The 14,706-nt window shown below is 35.0% G+C and overlaps 1 protein-coding gene and 1 long non-coding RNA gene across 2 annotated transcripts; both read right to left on the bottom strand.

Moving 5' to 3' along the window:
- Positions 1–2,274: 2,274 nt before the first annotated feature.
- LOC121422286 (meiosis-specific with OB domain-containing protein-like) lies at positions 2,275–7,806 on the bottom strand. Its single transcript, XM_041617220.1, has 4 exons — positions 7,743–7,806; positions 6,045–6,201; positions 3,737–3,926; positions 2,275–2,888 (listed from the first exon to the last, which is right to left on the bottom strand). The coding sequence occupies exons 2-4, from the start codon at positions 6,176–6,178 to the stop codon at positions 2,697–2,699; spliced, it is 516 nt and encodes a 171-aa protein (XP_041473154.1). The 5' UTR covers positions 6,179–6,201; positions 7,743–7,806; the 3' UTR covers positions 2,275–2,696.
- A 708-nt stretch (positions 7,807–8,514) lies between these two features.
- On the bottom strand, positions 8,515–10,095 carry LOC121423153. Its single transcript, XR_005971242.1, has 3 exons — positions 10,010–10,095; positions 9,528–9,580; positions 8,515–8,601 (listed from the first exon to the last, which is right to left on the bottom strand). It is a non-coding gene; the product is annotated as an uncharacterized LOC121423153 (long non-coding RNA).
- Between the last annotated feature and the right edge of the window lie 4,611 nt (positions 10,096–14,706).

Genomic DNA, 14,706 nt, shown 5'->3' with positions numbered 1-14,706 from the left:
ACAGTAGAGATATAATACTTCAGCTCATTTGGCTCTTAAATTATTTATAATTGTCTAGGAAGTATGAATAGATGATTGTCTTTACAATCAATGAATCAGGAAAGAGCACAATAAACATAAGAAATATACAACTTAATAAAAATCATAACACTTATGGCTCCCATAATTTTAGCGCAGAGTTAGACCATGGTCTAAGTTCAACCTGACTTCAGAATACAGGCCTGTGAGTTTATAAAAATAGATAGATTAAACAAATAAAAAGGAAAATAAGTTTGAAAGAAGAAATTATGAAATCAATTTGATCAGAGAGAATGATTTCTTTTGGAAATAAATTTCTGCTGGAAATCTGAGTTTGAAGACAATTTTTTCGCAAGTTCACACTCGCACATACAAACACCACGATACAAGCTACTACTGCAAAGTGTTACCAATTGAATAAAACACATTCAATGTTCACCAATTTCAACAACATTGATGCATTCCATCCAGCTCCCTTCCCCTTCACTTCATGTCTTATTCCAACACAGGCGTGAAGGAAGCAGTCGGAGTATGTTCCATAAAAATAGGGGCTTGGCAAGTCAATATTTGTCACCGCTAAAATGGGTGGAAAAGATTCTCTGCATTTGTGTTCATGCCTGAATTGAGCACATTGTTTAATGTCAAGGAAATGCAGAGCTCCTCACCCAACACAGCCACCGATCATGCTTCTGTGTTTGTTTGCATCAAGTGCGTCACGACTATATCTTTTACATTCCTTTAGCACGCCTATTCCCGCCTTGTTCTGTATCATTTTTTTGTTGATTTTCATCTGATTAATATCTACTCCTCTTCTCCGAGGGTCTGGCTATCAAACAAGACGGTTCCCGGAGCTTACTATTTGCCTTTTTAATGCAGCATGCAAAACATTCACCCACTTCTGTATATAGACGTCCAAGAGAAGCTACATTTGTTAGATTTATTTGAATAGAAATAATTTTCACCATTTCCATATTGTTGATGCAGTATATTAAAGCTTTTTGCTATCTTTATAAGAAAATATATGTTTAGACAGTGAATTAAAACACTTTAAACACAAGTCACTTCTAATGCAACATATCCAAATTACATACATATTTGAAGGAGGTCTCTCCAGACAAGAGACGACTTGGGGATGAGGGTTTCATAAAAAGAAATTATAAGCTACTGAAAATTCTTGCGTCTGATTGGCCGAGAGCAAATAAGTCAGCTAATATCAATGAAAATCTCTTCGTGTAAAGCTCCCCAGGGAAGGAACACTCTTCCTCCATAGTTCCCAAATAATGAAGATGTGTAAATATTGATTGCTCTGTAAAGTTCTGCCTACGAGTGACTTTTGCATTGTTAAAACATATGGGATCATATTTTTAAGAAGAAACTCCTTTTTGTCAAATAAAGGAACATACAATGTGAAGAGTTCATATTTCGGCAGAAATCAAATTCTGTACAGAATTTGGTTTAAAATGTTATAAAAACACATAACTTTATTCTAAAGTATATACTCTCTTCCATAAAGAATACCAAATATATCCTCCATATCATATACCTACAGAAACATTTCTTAGACACATATTCACTGTGCATCAAGGTATTTACAAATAGAATGTTATATTGAAATTAAAAAGTCATTCTTTAATGAGGATAGGAAACTTAGATAATATTTAAAAATGTATTCAAATATTACATACAATTAACCATATTAAAAATGATTATAAAAAGCAGCATAATATTGCTCATGTTTAGTACATTTTTTCCTTCTTTGGAATACAACGTAGATAAAGCATTTCTTAAAATATTATAAATACCACTGGTTAAATATATTATATATTTTTAAATATATACAATAATAAATAAATCCAAGCCATTTCTGCAGGTTAAGAAAATAAATTTTGCCATTCATTCACGTATATGTATTGAAATTACTTTCAGATTGTTACTTGGATAACCCAAAACTAACTTTACATCACAAATTTCAAAAGTGGCAAAAATGTCATCAAATCGTACCAGCCAACTCTGAAAGGAAGAAATGGGATCACTTAAAGATATTCTCTTAAAGAATGGAGAAAATGCTTCAATTTTGTATACCATACACGTTGGCGTATTCAGGAATTTGAAATAGGAGGGGTGCATAAAAAAATTTAAGGGGGTGTGACACTTTTCTTTGATTTAGTTATACTGTTTTTTTTCTAAATATGTATGCTCAGTGGATGATTATCAAAATAAAGAAAGTGCCCTGCCCCCCCCCCCCCCGGGTGGATCCTCCAACTGCCATGTAATGTTCAGTTACAACAATGACAATGATGGTGGTAATAATTAATTCCCTTTTCCATACAAAGTTTTACTGTACTTATTTCAAAAGGCAGAGGGAAGGAAGGCTTCAGTCACAACAAAAATGACTCCAAACCAAACAATCGTATGTCAATTGATATGATGGAACATCTTTTGTTGCCCTTGGTCCTGTAACACGAAGGTTAGCAAATAATTGTACGCTTGATTTTCACGATGGATTGTACATTGTAGCCAATGGAATCGATCGTAGAAAAATGTTCTACGATCTTTGCCAGGTTTTGTGTTACGGGCCTCTGATATTGTACATTTAAGTCAATGCAATCACTCGTAGAGAAATGTTCTACGACGATGGCTAAGCTTTGTGTTACGGGCCCCTGGAGTCCATCAGAAGTCTAGACTTTGATGTTTTTGAGTACCTCATCGGGTTCGGCTTTCTCGCACTGCAATATCTTGAGGAACGAAGAAGAGCCGTTGACGATCCCGGGTCTCTCCTGAATCTTGAAGTACACCTTGCACCTCTCAAGGAGCCGCTGCCATTTGATCCTCGTCAGCTCATCTTCGGAACACTTGGAGAAGTCCTCAGCCTGCACGGATCAATAATAATAATAATAGGCGGTTATATAGTGCCATTTATCTAGAAATACCGGTAACCTATTCCGAGGTGCATTGTTATTTTGAATATTACCTCGGCTTCAGCTCGAGCTGCCTTTCAGCGCTCGTGCATTCAAGGAATCTTGCCGGGTACCCATTCACCTCACCTGGAATGAGTGCAGCACAATGTGAAAAAATTTCTTGCTGGGATTCGAACCCACGACTCACCACAAGAAGAGTGCAAGGAGATTGTATATTACTTCTCGATTAATCAAAGACATTACGCAAACCATGTAAATGGTTCTCAGACAAGGTGGTAACATTCGATCATGCAAATGCCCTCAACCCTCCCCCCCTAAAAAAAAAGTCTGGGTATATCAAAGTACATTCCTCTCCTTTTTTTCAGTTTGTTTCTTTTCACAGACTAGGACATATAACAATAATTCTGTTTAAGGGCTAACACCTAAATTCTAGGTAATAAAAGTCTTGCTATTGTAGCCCCAAAAGTCATATAGGTTACCGCTTGAAGTCAGGGCCATCTATATACACACTTCAAATCAAAATTTAAAACACATTCATTTATATAGCACAGTAGAATATATACTTTGTTGAATAGGTTCTGCTCTCTATGAATAGATATCATTATTATTATTATGAAGTGAGACTTAATGTCCAAATTACCTGTTTACTTTTCATTTGGTGCTGATGTAAACATTGGTCAAACACCATCAACATCAAACTTCAATCACCCTATCTTCTTTTCAATCTACCATTCATCATCTTAGCTCTTTTTTTACAAAATCATATTAATGAAATAGATATAAATTCCATTTCTACTTACTGATTTTCCAATGATTTGCTCTGCCACATACCCTCCAATGAAGACCCCACTGATAGTTCCGGACAGGTCAGACAGACTGACCCTGAGGTCATAGTTCAAAACGGCCTGGGATTGGTCAGTGAGGGCAGCAGAACAATTGCTATTCAAGCATGTCCCTGTCTCCTTATCTACTCTCCACCGACAGCTTGTACTGTAAGGAGAGATTGAGATATGATTTTAAAATTCTGACTTACAATGAACATATAACGTCTTACAGAATGGGACTCCAAGAAATAAAAAAAATCAATCAAGTAATTAATAAATGAATGCATGCATGAATAAATGAATGAATACCTAAACAAATATATGAATGAATATATAATTAAATAAATGAATAAATAGGTAAAGAAATAAATACATGAATGAATAAATAAATAAATTAATTAATTAATAATGAAATAAAGACCGAATTAAAAAAAAATATGATAATATTAACAAAAACAACAGTTATAGCTTCTGTAAAAGGGAGATAAAACTTTCTTTCTTTGCACAGATTGAAGCAATGCATGGCTCTTTAAATAATATCATACTAGTATTTCAATACAGGGCTCTCAGTTTCTACTCTCCTAAATAAAATGTCAATTTTTATAATGTATTAATGATTAAGTTTTGAAGCAGAAATGATATCCCACTATCATCCCCTCCAAAGATATGAATGAAAAGACACACCATGATACTATGCCCATGTAACCAACGGCTTAAGATTAAAGACAAGATAGGATGTTATCTTCACCACATCCCAAATAAATTAACTAATTTTCCTCATAAAAAATGGAGATTATTCATATATGCAACATATCCAGAGGCAAAATACTAATAGAGCAAGGATATAAGCCCTCTGAAAACAATTGAAGATTTGCGCATCCACTCATGTGCCCGGGATGAAGATGTTTATTGACGTGATAAGAAGTATTTTCAAGGGGATAGCATACACGTCTGTCTTTCAGGTATCTTGTTCAAAGGAATTAATAAGCATCTTCCACACTTTAGTGTCTACCTATTAGTTTGACTGTTGGTGTTATAATTACTAAGATTATCATTACCAGCACTCTCAGTTATCATTGCGATTATTATTACTAACTGTACTAGCTGCTTTTAATTTTTATAATTCTTTTGCTAGTATTGCTATTTTTCTATTATCATTATCATCATTAACATGATCATTATAACTATAATTGTCACCATTTTTTCATCATAATTACTAACTTGATCTTTATGCCATTATCAGACACAGAAAAGAAGAAAGGGGAGGGGAAAGAAAGGAGGAGACAGGAGAGGAACGATAACAAGAAGTGGAAGAAGAAGAAAAAGAAGAAAAGAAAGAGGAAGAAGAAGAGGAAAAAAGAAGGAAGCAAGAAAGGAAGGAAGGAAGGAAGGAAAGGAAGAAAGAAATAAATAAAGAAAGAAATAAAGAGAAAAACAACTAAAATACAAGGAAAATAGCAAAGAAGGGGAGTGGGAGGAAGAGAAAAGGGCATGACACCCTTCTAAGGAGAGATGGGGATGATAACAGTATAATCTTCTTAACATCTCACCATCTCATAGATAACATGGTAGAGGACGGTCCATCCAGATCATAGGATGGAAGAGAAGGAAGAAATGGAAAGGAGAAGAACGAAAAAGAGAACAGGATAAAAGCAAGTAGCAGAAAAGCAAGAATAAAAGCAACAAACAGTAGAACAACAACGACATGAAAAACAAAGACCAAATTATGAGAAGGAGACGAAGGTGGAGGAAGAGGATAAGTTCATGTCACCCTGTCAAAGAGAGATAGAAATGATAACAGTATAATCTTCTTAACATCTAAAAGATGGTACAGCAGACGATGGCCCATCCAGATCATAGGATGAAAGAGAAAGAGGTGAGAAAGGAAAGGAGTAGAAATAGAAAAAAAATAAAAAGAAGGAGAAGAAGCAGAAGAAGAAGGAGGAGGACTAGAAGAAGAAGAAGGTGAAGAAAAAGAAGAAGGAAAAGAAGAAGAAGCAGGAGGACTAGAAGAAGAAGGTGAAGAAAAAGAAGAAGAAGGAAAAGAAGAAGAAGATGAAGAAAAAGAAGAAGGAAAAGAAGGAGAATAAGAAGACAAAGAAGAAGAAAAAGATGAAGAAGAAGAAGAAAAGAGCAAGAAATAAAAAAAATAACAGAGAAAAACAACAACAATAAGAAGAAAAAAACACGAACAAAGAGAGAAGAATGAGGAAAATGAAAAGGTCGCGTCACTCTGTCAAGGAGAGATATAAATGATAACAGTATAATCTTCTTAACATCTCACCATCTCATAGATAACACAGCAGAAGACGGTCCATCAAGATCATAAGACGAAAGGAATGCATAGACAATGCCATAAGGTGATTGCATCATCATTGGTTGCTTGTCATTCATCTTAGCCTTCAACTCGTCTATCATGTACACATCATGGACGGTTTGTACTGTTAGATATGAAAAATGCATGAAAAATACCATTGAACACGAGAAAGTGCATGGTTTCAAAATATCGGATTATTCCAAGGAATAGTAGTACTCTTACTGATAAATACCCTTGATGACATGTTTGTTTTCACCATCAAGTGCAACTTTTCTTGGGGAACACAGTATTATGGAAAAAACACCTTTTTTTACTGAAATTTGAAAGGAAATGGTCCAAAGATCTTACTGATATATCCATAAGATGCATGTGCTAGAATGTTTTCTAATCAAATACACTGGATACAGCAGGATTAGGGGATGTTGCAAGTAATCTACCATTGGTCTATAGTACACTCCTTCCAGAAGAAAGTGTAGAGCCTATTCGCTTTGTACTGGTTGAAACTGATCTTTCTTTTTTTATGTTAGACATGAATTTAGGAGAAAACTGAAGAAAAGTATGAAATATCCAAATGTTGAAGAGCCATGTTGTAGTGGTTCTGACTCTTGCCTTATGAACAGAAGGTCGTGTGTTCGAATCCCAACGCGGTCTATCATCCTTTGGCAAGGCTTTAATCCACACTTTGCCACTGGGATCGACCCAGGCGCTGGTACACGGTAGGATGCGAAAGACATTGTATGTTTGAATATGCCAACGCCATAATGAAGCTGCGATGAATGCAAGGAATGCACCTCAGGGTTTGGAAATTGTACATTTTTTGTGCGGAATTGAAATGAATCCATTGATCGGGGTAATAATATGCTGTAAATTAAGCGCATTGAGCCATTCTGGGAAAAACGCTATATAAAAATTGGCTATTATTATTTTTTCCAGGGACCTGGCCATAAAGGATTATTACATTGATACTGGGAGTGCTTAGTATCATCCCAGCATTCCCAGTAAAAGATCATCCTGTATGGCAAGATCCCTGGACAATTCAAAACAAATTCTAAACACAAATTTTCAAAAGAGGAATAAAGACATCAAGACTGCAGTTATGCATTTACTATCTGAAAGTAAGTAAGAAGGATTTGATCAAATTCTAAATTGATCTCAATTGAATTACCTTTCTATTGTAAAATTCTAATTTTCTTTTGTTCCTTATTGCCTGGCACATGAAACATGCTACGTCATCCAAATACATTAAGTAATCCTTGTTATTTAAAAACAAGCAAAACAAAACCAATAGAATGGAAATGGGGCAGAAAAAAAATTGACAATTGTTTAATTTGTTGAGATGTTGTGGCTCACGGATAAGTCTCCAGACTATAAACCAGACTATATTAAGTCTGGAGTTCAAATTCCACCACAGCACTTGCGTCCTTTAGTAAGGCCTTTATCTACACTTTCCACTCACCACCCAGGTGTAGAATTGTGTACCTGGTAGGAAGGAATTCCTTGAATTCTCAAGCGTCAGGGTAGCCATGCTAACGTTGGAGTAATAGTATGCAGCTCTTTGTATTGATAATTTGTAATTAATAATGTGTATAAGTAATTTGAATTAAGTGCTATATAAATGTTGCATATTGTTATTATTATTAATTTGAATTTCAGACTATTTCTTACAATCAATGCTCTCTCTTGTGTCTTCCGAACCCTCTTCTTCAGCTGTACATGATTTACCAAACTTGTACAGAGAATGTGCCTCCCGGGTATCTGGAAAAATACAAAAGTATTGACAGAAGGATTGGAGTAAAAGCTTGAAGACAAAAATAAACCATTCATTGTTTAAACCAAAGTGGAAATAAATGTGTTATACCTTTGTAATTTCAATTGTAACTCTCTTGCTGTCTTTTTTTCAAATAATGGAGAAATTAATCAAATACTTAAAAAAAAACCTTTTACTATGTTTTTAAATTATAGAAGAAAGAATAGTGTGGAATTTTATGTAAGTTCATTAAGAAGAAAAACAATCTTCGATATTTTGAATTTTGACATTATAATTGTTATTACATCATTATTGTTGCTGTTATTATTATTATCATTATTATATTATTATTATCATTATCATTTTTATTATTACTATTATTATCATCATACATTTTTTTTATTTGTTCATTATTTTGCATGATTAATCTCTTCTTTTTTATTATAGTGGAAGTGATACTGATATTGATTACTGGTGGGTTTCAATTCAATCCACCAAAGACATACACTCAACCCTGGTGAGATAAACGGGTACTGGCAGGAAGTAATTCCTCAAAACGCTGTGTGCACCGGAAAAGGTAGACTTGCTTAGCCAGGGTAATACAGGAGTACCTTGAGCACCTAGAAAGGTGGATACGTGTGTTATACAAATTCTATATTATCATTATTATTACATACATACCAGGATTGACTGTGAAGATGGATTTAGAGTCCACACTGGCTACCATTGTGTTCCGGAAATCATCATACTTTGCTACAATATCCACAGCAAATATCACTGCATCGAAATGAAATGAATGAAGCATTATGCTATGAGTAAAAATAAACACTAAATACAACAAATTATATCTATGAAAAGTAATGACAATAATAATGATATTAATAGTAATAAGCAATGTACACAAGATCATAACTGTGATTATGAAAATGAATGACTACATAGTGCATTATCGTTGGAAGAAGTCCCAGCAAGGGCAATGATTGGTCCCTTCAGTACCCCCCCCCCCCAAGAAAAATTAATAGCAACCGATGTGAGGTTTTCTAACCACCCTGGAAAATAATTTTTTCATGAATTCTTGATTCAACAAGTGGAATGCCTCTGGCCGTCTCACCTGCATTACGCAATTAGCATAGCAGCAGTGGTGACTTTGAAACTACTATAAAATAATTATTCCCAAAACACACCATTCATGTATGATACAATACAATGTTTATTGACATTTGACCTTGATCATGTTACCTAAAACTTGTCAGTGATACTTGATTACCCCTTTATCCACATTTTATACACTATATCTATAAACTTTGAAGGGTCGTGTGACCTGAAACTAGCACAAGATGTTCAGTGATACTTTGTTACTCTTATGTCCAACTTTCAAAGTTATGATGGTAATTCAACAAATACCCCCCAACTTGGCCAAAGTTCATTGACCTTACATGACCTTGATCATGTGACCTGAAACTTGCACAGGATGTTCAATGATACTTGATTACTCTTATGTCGAAGTTTTATGAACTATAGATCAATAAACATTCAAAGTTATGATGGTAATTCAACAAATACCCCCATTATGGCCAAAGTTCATTGACCTTTGACCTTGGTCATGTGACTTGAAATGCGCACAGAATGTTCTATTAGATATAATTATCAAACATATTGAAAGCAAAATTTGGGAAATGACAGATCCTGTTGGGATGAATTACCTGTCTCCTTGGGTTCCCATTGCTGAACCAGATCTATAACTTCTTCATCCCAGCTAGAGAAAGAGAGAGAATAGAAAACAGGATATCGAAGGAGAAAGTGAATGGAGAAATGCATACATGAAACAGAAATCTCATATCAAACAGAAATATCATAAATTAAAAAAAGCAGATGACTATGTTTGTAAATAAGGCAGATATTAATAACAACTTAAGACATACATTGCACATATCTAAGCGCTAATAGATATATTATTTCCCTGGTCATCAGATTCAAACAGTCATTCACACATTATAAGCACATCCTCTACTCCATGGGGAGTATTGCACGGTATTAACATAGCATTTAAGAAACAATTTGATATAGATATTATCTAAGAGCGGAGACATATTCTCTTCCATCAAAGATTCTTAAATGATTGCCCTGCGCTCAGCATAACAAACGTGATTTCAATGCAGAAGTAAAATGATGCTTAACTACTTACATGACCATAGAAAACGAGGAGCATGTCTCATCAAAGAGAGACACCTCGCATCTCTTTGTCTCCCGACCTCCTTTCGTTACAATGTCCTTTGGAGTACCAACCTGAATGGAAGAGAAAACACGAGGGCACTTAAGGAGGGATGGCTTCAGAATGCATGGATGACAATAGGATGCATGCAAAAGCAATACCCTTAAGAAAGTATGATGAAAACAAGGCAGCAAACCAGATTAAAAAAAACATAATCTTACTAAATAGCAGTCTCTCTGTGCTTCCAGTGAACAAAAGAAAGAGGGAGAGAGGGAAAGAGTGAGTAAAAAATATGTTGTTCCTCATAAGCAGTCTCTCTGTACTTCCAATGAATGTGAAACAAATACATGTACATAAAGTAGATTATTTATTTGATTAATTATTGAAGTGCATTAGTTTGTGATTATAAGCCTATGTCCTATTGTATTTTTAGTCATTTGCTCCAAATTAGTGAAATTAACATGAAATCACAAGCAAACAGGAATTCATGTATCATTCATTGATTTTGACTAGCTCCCACACATACACATATGTAACAAAACAACACAGATTGAGAGAGAGAGAGAGGGGGGGGGGTAAGAGGAAGGAGAAGTATGAACCGTGTCCATAGCTCTAGTTGCAACAGTAACCTCTGGTACATGATTACTGAGAAATTAAACTAAAAAAAATAGTTTCACATCTAATGTAGATCAACCTGAAAATTCTAATATGACATTTCTTTGAATTAAGAATTTCCTACATTTAAAGAACACAACCATAAACTGAACTGAATAATTAATACAATTATATATATTTATAATGTAGTATTGACTATTTGTTTTTATGATAGCAATTAACTTCAAATTAAAATATAAAACCTAATTTGGTCTAAGAAGTAAGAAACAAGTTGTATCCCATTACCAGAGTATGCATGTATTTCTTCTCACAGCAGAATAAGCAAATATATTTTGTCAAAAGCTTTACAAAGATAGATCTGAAAAGTTGAAAAATATTAACTATCAGAAGTTTTCATTCTAGGAATGCCCATTTAGTAATGGGTGACGTGGTAAACTTAGTATGACATTTACACAATTACTTTAACTAGGAACTTCCATAAAAGTGAATATGATATATTCTTACACCCTTTGTAAATTTGAACGAAATATATACTCACATATTCACATTTCTGGATTCAGATGTATTTGACATACATTTTTTTCAGTGGTATATTCACATCTTCTTTAGATTGCTAAGTAGATAAAATTGATTTATCCACTTGGTCTAATAGCAAATGGTCTAATGTTCACATCATCTAATGCCATCATGGCAGATCCACTTGTTCCAATAGTAGATACTCTAATACTCAAATCTTCTCATTCCATTACGGCTAAACCCACTTGGTCTAACAAGCAGATGGTCTAATGCTAAAATCATCTAATGGCATTATGATAAACCCAACTTGTTTCTGTTTGTGGTAACTCCCATAGGAACTCGGCAGGACAGCATTTTGCTGGTAAATCGCCAAGCTGGTATATAACCAATTTCCTTTGAAACATTTTACGTCTAGGTTAATCAGTCATAGTGGCTGATGTTATAGACGACATATATCACTCTCGGGCCTTTTTTATCAAAGTGGAGACAATGGCAGAGTTGGGATTTGAACTCACAACCTTGCGATTATGAGTCCAATGCTCTGACCACTGGACCACACGACCCGTGTGGTCAAGTATAGTAGCAAATGGTCCTCAAATCATCTAATCATTCTCACTTTGTTTACTTATTGTGTTCCACTTTGTGAAATGAAAACTTGGTCCATAGACGAGTTGCATTACCATACAGACTAAGCGTTACTGGACCTAGTGGATATTGCAGAAAGTGAAAGGTTTAGCCAACAAATGAATATCAAACAAAATTGTAATTGGGCTCAATTACAGCAATGAGTTAGTACAGAGTAGTTTTAGACCAACAAGGGTCACATCGTGTGTGATGAGACTAAATGGAAAGCAGACAGAGTGGAAAGTAGACATAGTGGGTGTTGACCAAGCGACAATTCACTCATAAAATACCTGTACTTACATGTAGGTTTTGAATGCAATTCACGATCAGCAAATGTGGATAGCAGCACTTTTGAAAATCTTAGATATCATTTTGTTTAGCAATACATAGTTCTATTTTTCTCTAAAAAATATCTTCCAGCTGTATAATTGTTTTGTAATAGAACAGTGACTTTGAATATTCTTGTGTCATCTCCTATTAATGGCAGTTGTAAGAAATAGTACCTTCGCAAGTATTTATATTAAGATTATTTGTCCCTCTTGATTAACTAAAGTTAACATCTTCTTGATGATTATACAACCATCTTCCTCCTCTTCTTTTTAACTTCTTCTCCTCCTTCTTATTCTTGTCTTCTCTTTCTGTCACTCTCTCTTCTTTCCCTCTTTCTCCCCTTGTCCAGAGTTGCCAACCTGAACAAGAACATTTCAGTATTTTCAAGGCCAAAAATCAGTATTATGGTGAGGAAATGTGAAAGTAATAACATAGGACAACACATTAAACTTAAACTTTAGAAATCAGCATTTTGCATGAAAATTGATGTAACCATCAGTATTCTTCTCGCTTTTCAGTACTAAATAATGAAAATCAGTACTAACTGGCAGCGCTGCTTGTCCCTTTTTTCCATGTAATAACACATGTAGCAAAGATCAACTCCAATTTGAATGGTTTAACAGTCCACAACATGACTTATGTAGGAACAATTACGTAAGCATGGGGCACCAGTTGTGTTTACACCAATAAAAGGTAATTATACCTTCTTGACGAGTGTTAGGAGGTTGATGTGCTCTCCGTGAAGATTGCGACCATTAGCCAAGACATCGCCCAGGGTATAGTAATCAGTGCTCTCTCTAATTGGCATGTGTTGTAAGGCACCAAAGGGCTCGGCATGCCATCCGTCGTAAAGGGTAAGCTTGGAGTAGCGTTCACTCACGTTCAGTTGGAAGGCGCTATCAAAGGATTAATGAGAAATGGGTTAGTGTAAACGGAGAAGCCGTCTTGAAAGGTTACTCCCGTCAGGTGACTTGACACTTGACAGAAATACAGTGAGACCAAAAGATATGTCAAAAACACAGTGTGATAAAAAATAAAGATTAAAACCATTTACACAGATAGAGAAAGTTTGCGCTTTGACTATTTTTGCTCAACAGAGAAAATAAACAAAGTGTGCTATGAATTAACTTTAAACATGATAACAAATACATTTTTTATTTTCAGGAATTCATGAATATGATTTCTACAGCAGTTATGTGAATCTTTTTTTTAAGTACTATAAGTGTCTGTTGTGGTCGGCTTGAGGGACTGTAGTTTAAAATTACACTTTACCATGCATTTTGCAAATGTTTGGAACAAATAGGGTTTAAATGGCATCAACAACCTGATCAAGGAGACCGTCAGTTGAAAAAGCAGTGAACATGACTTGCTATGTATTGAAAGTTCTATTGTACATTGAACAAAAAATCAGTGTAGACTTGTTTAACTATGTACTAATATTTTATATAGAATACCCCTAGTAATTTCTTCTCCTGTGATCCATAACACAACAGTTTGGAATCAATCGCTAAATTTATACGAATGACCAATCAAGATCATCGTTGACCAAAAAACAATAAGTGCGGTTCTTTCATACTTGCAATTCATTGTAACCCTCTGTGTTATGGAGCCCAGGTCACAATAACTTTACTCTTCCTACGAAATGCTATTTCATTTTTGGGTTATGCATTTATAATGAACACAACTAAAATAAAGTTATCCTGCTGACCTTGGAGTCCACGGTCTACATCTCTCCTCTATTTCACTATTTGACTTAGTCTGAACTTGTGGGTTCTTCAGCTCAACTATATCAAAATGTCAGAAAAGAATACTTCTTAGTTATTCATCTGATAAAAGAAGGCACAATGATGATGATAATTATGATGATGGTGATGATGGCAATCAAAAAAGAATGGAAACAATGCCCCATCTGTGGTCACTATTTTAAAGAACATACTTCTACTCTTTATTTATCTTACTACTATCCTATTTATCTGTTCATAATCAAATGGAATATACACATACATATATACACAACAAAAAAAGTAAGTCCCCCCTAAATCAAATTGCTGTAACTTTTGAACGGAATTATTTTGAGATATGATACTTCGTAGGTGTTTTTCTACACTCATTAGGCAACTCCTGGGGAAATATGAGATTGATCGGTTGAGTCATGCATGAGTAATCAAAGATTGAATTAAAAATGACCATTTTTGAAAGTCACAAGAGTCGTGTTTCAGATTGTGCAAGTACAATGTTGGACAAAAGTGTTTTTTTAGGTGAATTTTATGTGATACTGCTTTACTATCCATCATTTAGCCACTCCACACACAATTTTGATATCGTGTGTTCATGGTTGAGTGAGGACATCGTACTGCAGGGGCCGCGGAAGCGGGGGTTTAGCCCCCCTCCCCACTTTTTTTCAAACAGCATGTACAAAAATGTAAAAACGATCATACGATTATGATTTTTTGCATGGTCAGCCCCCATCCTCCCACTTTTGGCTCAGCCCCCCCCCCCACTTTGAAAACTGTTTCGCGCGGCCCCTGTATTGTGACGTATCATCATAGGGGGTTATGGTAGTATCCATTACAACTTGCTAGATT

The sequence above is a fragment of the Lytechinus variegatus genome, chromosome 10, assembly GCF_018143015.1.
Source record: "Lytechinus variegatus isolate NC3 chromosome 10, Lvar_3.0, whole genome shotgun sequence".
Classification (NCBI taxonomy): domain Eukaryota; kingdom Metazoa; phylum Echinodermata; class Echinoidea; order Temnopleuroida; family Toxopneustidae; genus Lytechinus; species Lytechinus variegatus.
Note: the sequence above shows the minus strand (reverse complement) of the source record. Positions and strands in the feature narration are given on the sequence as shown.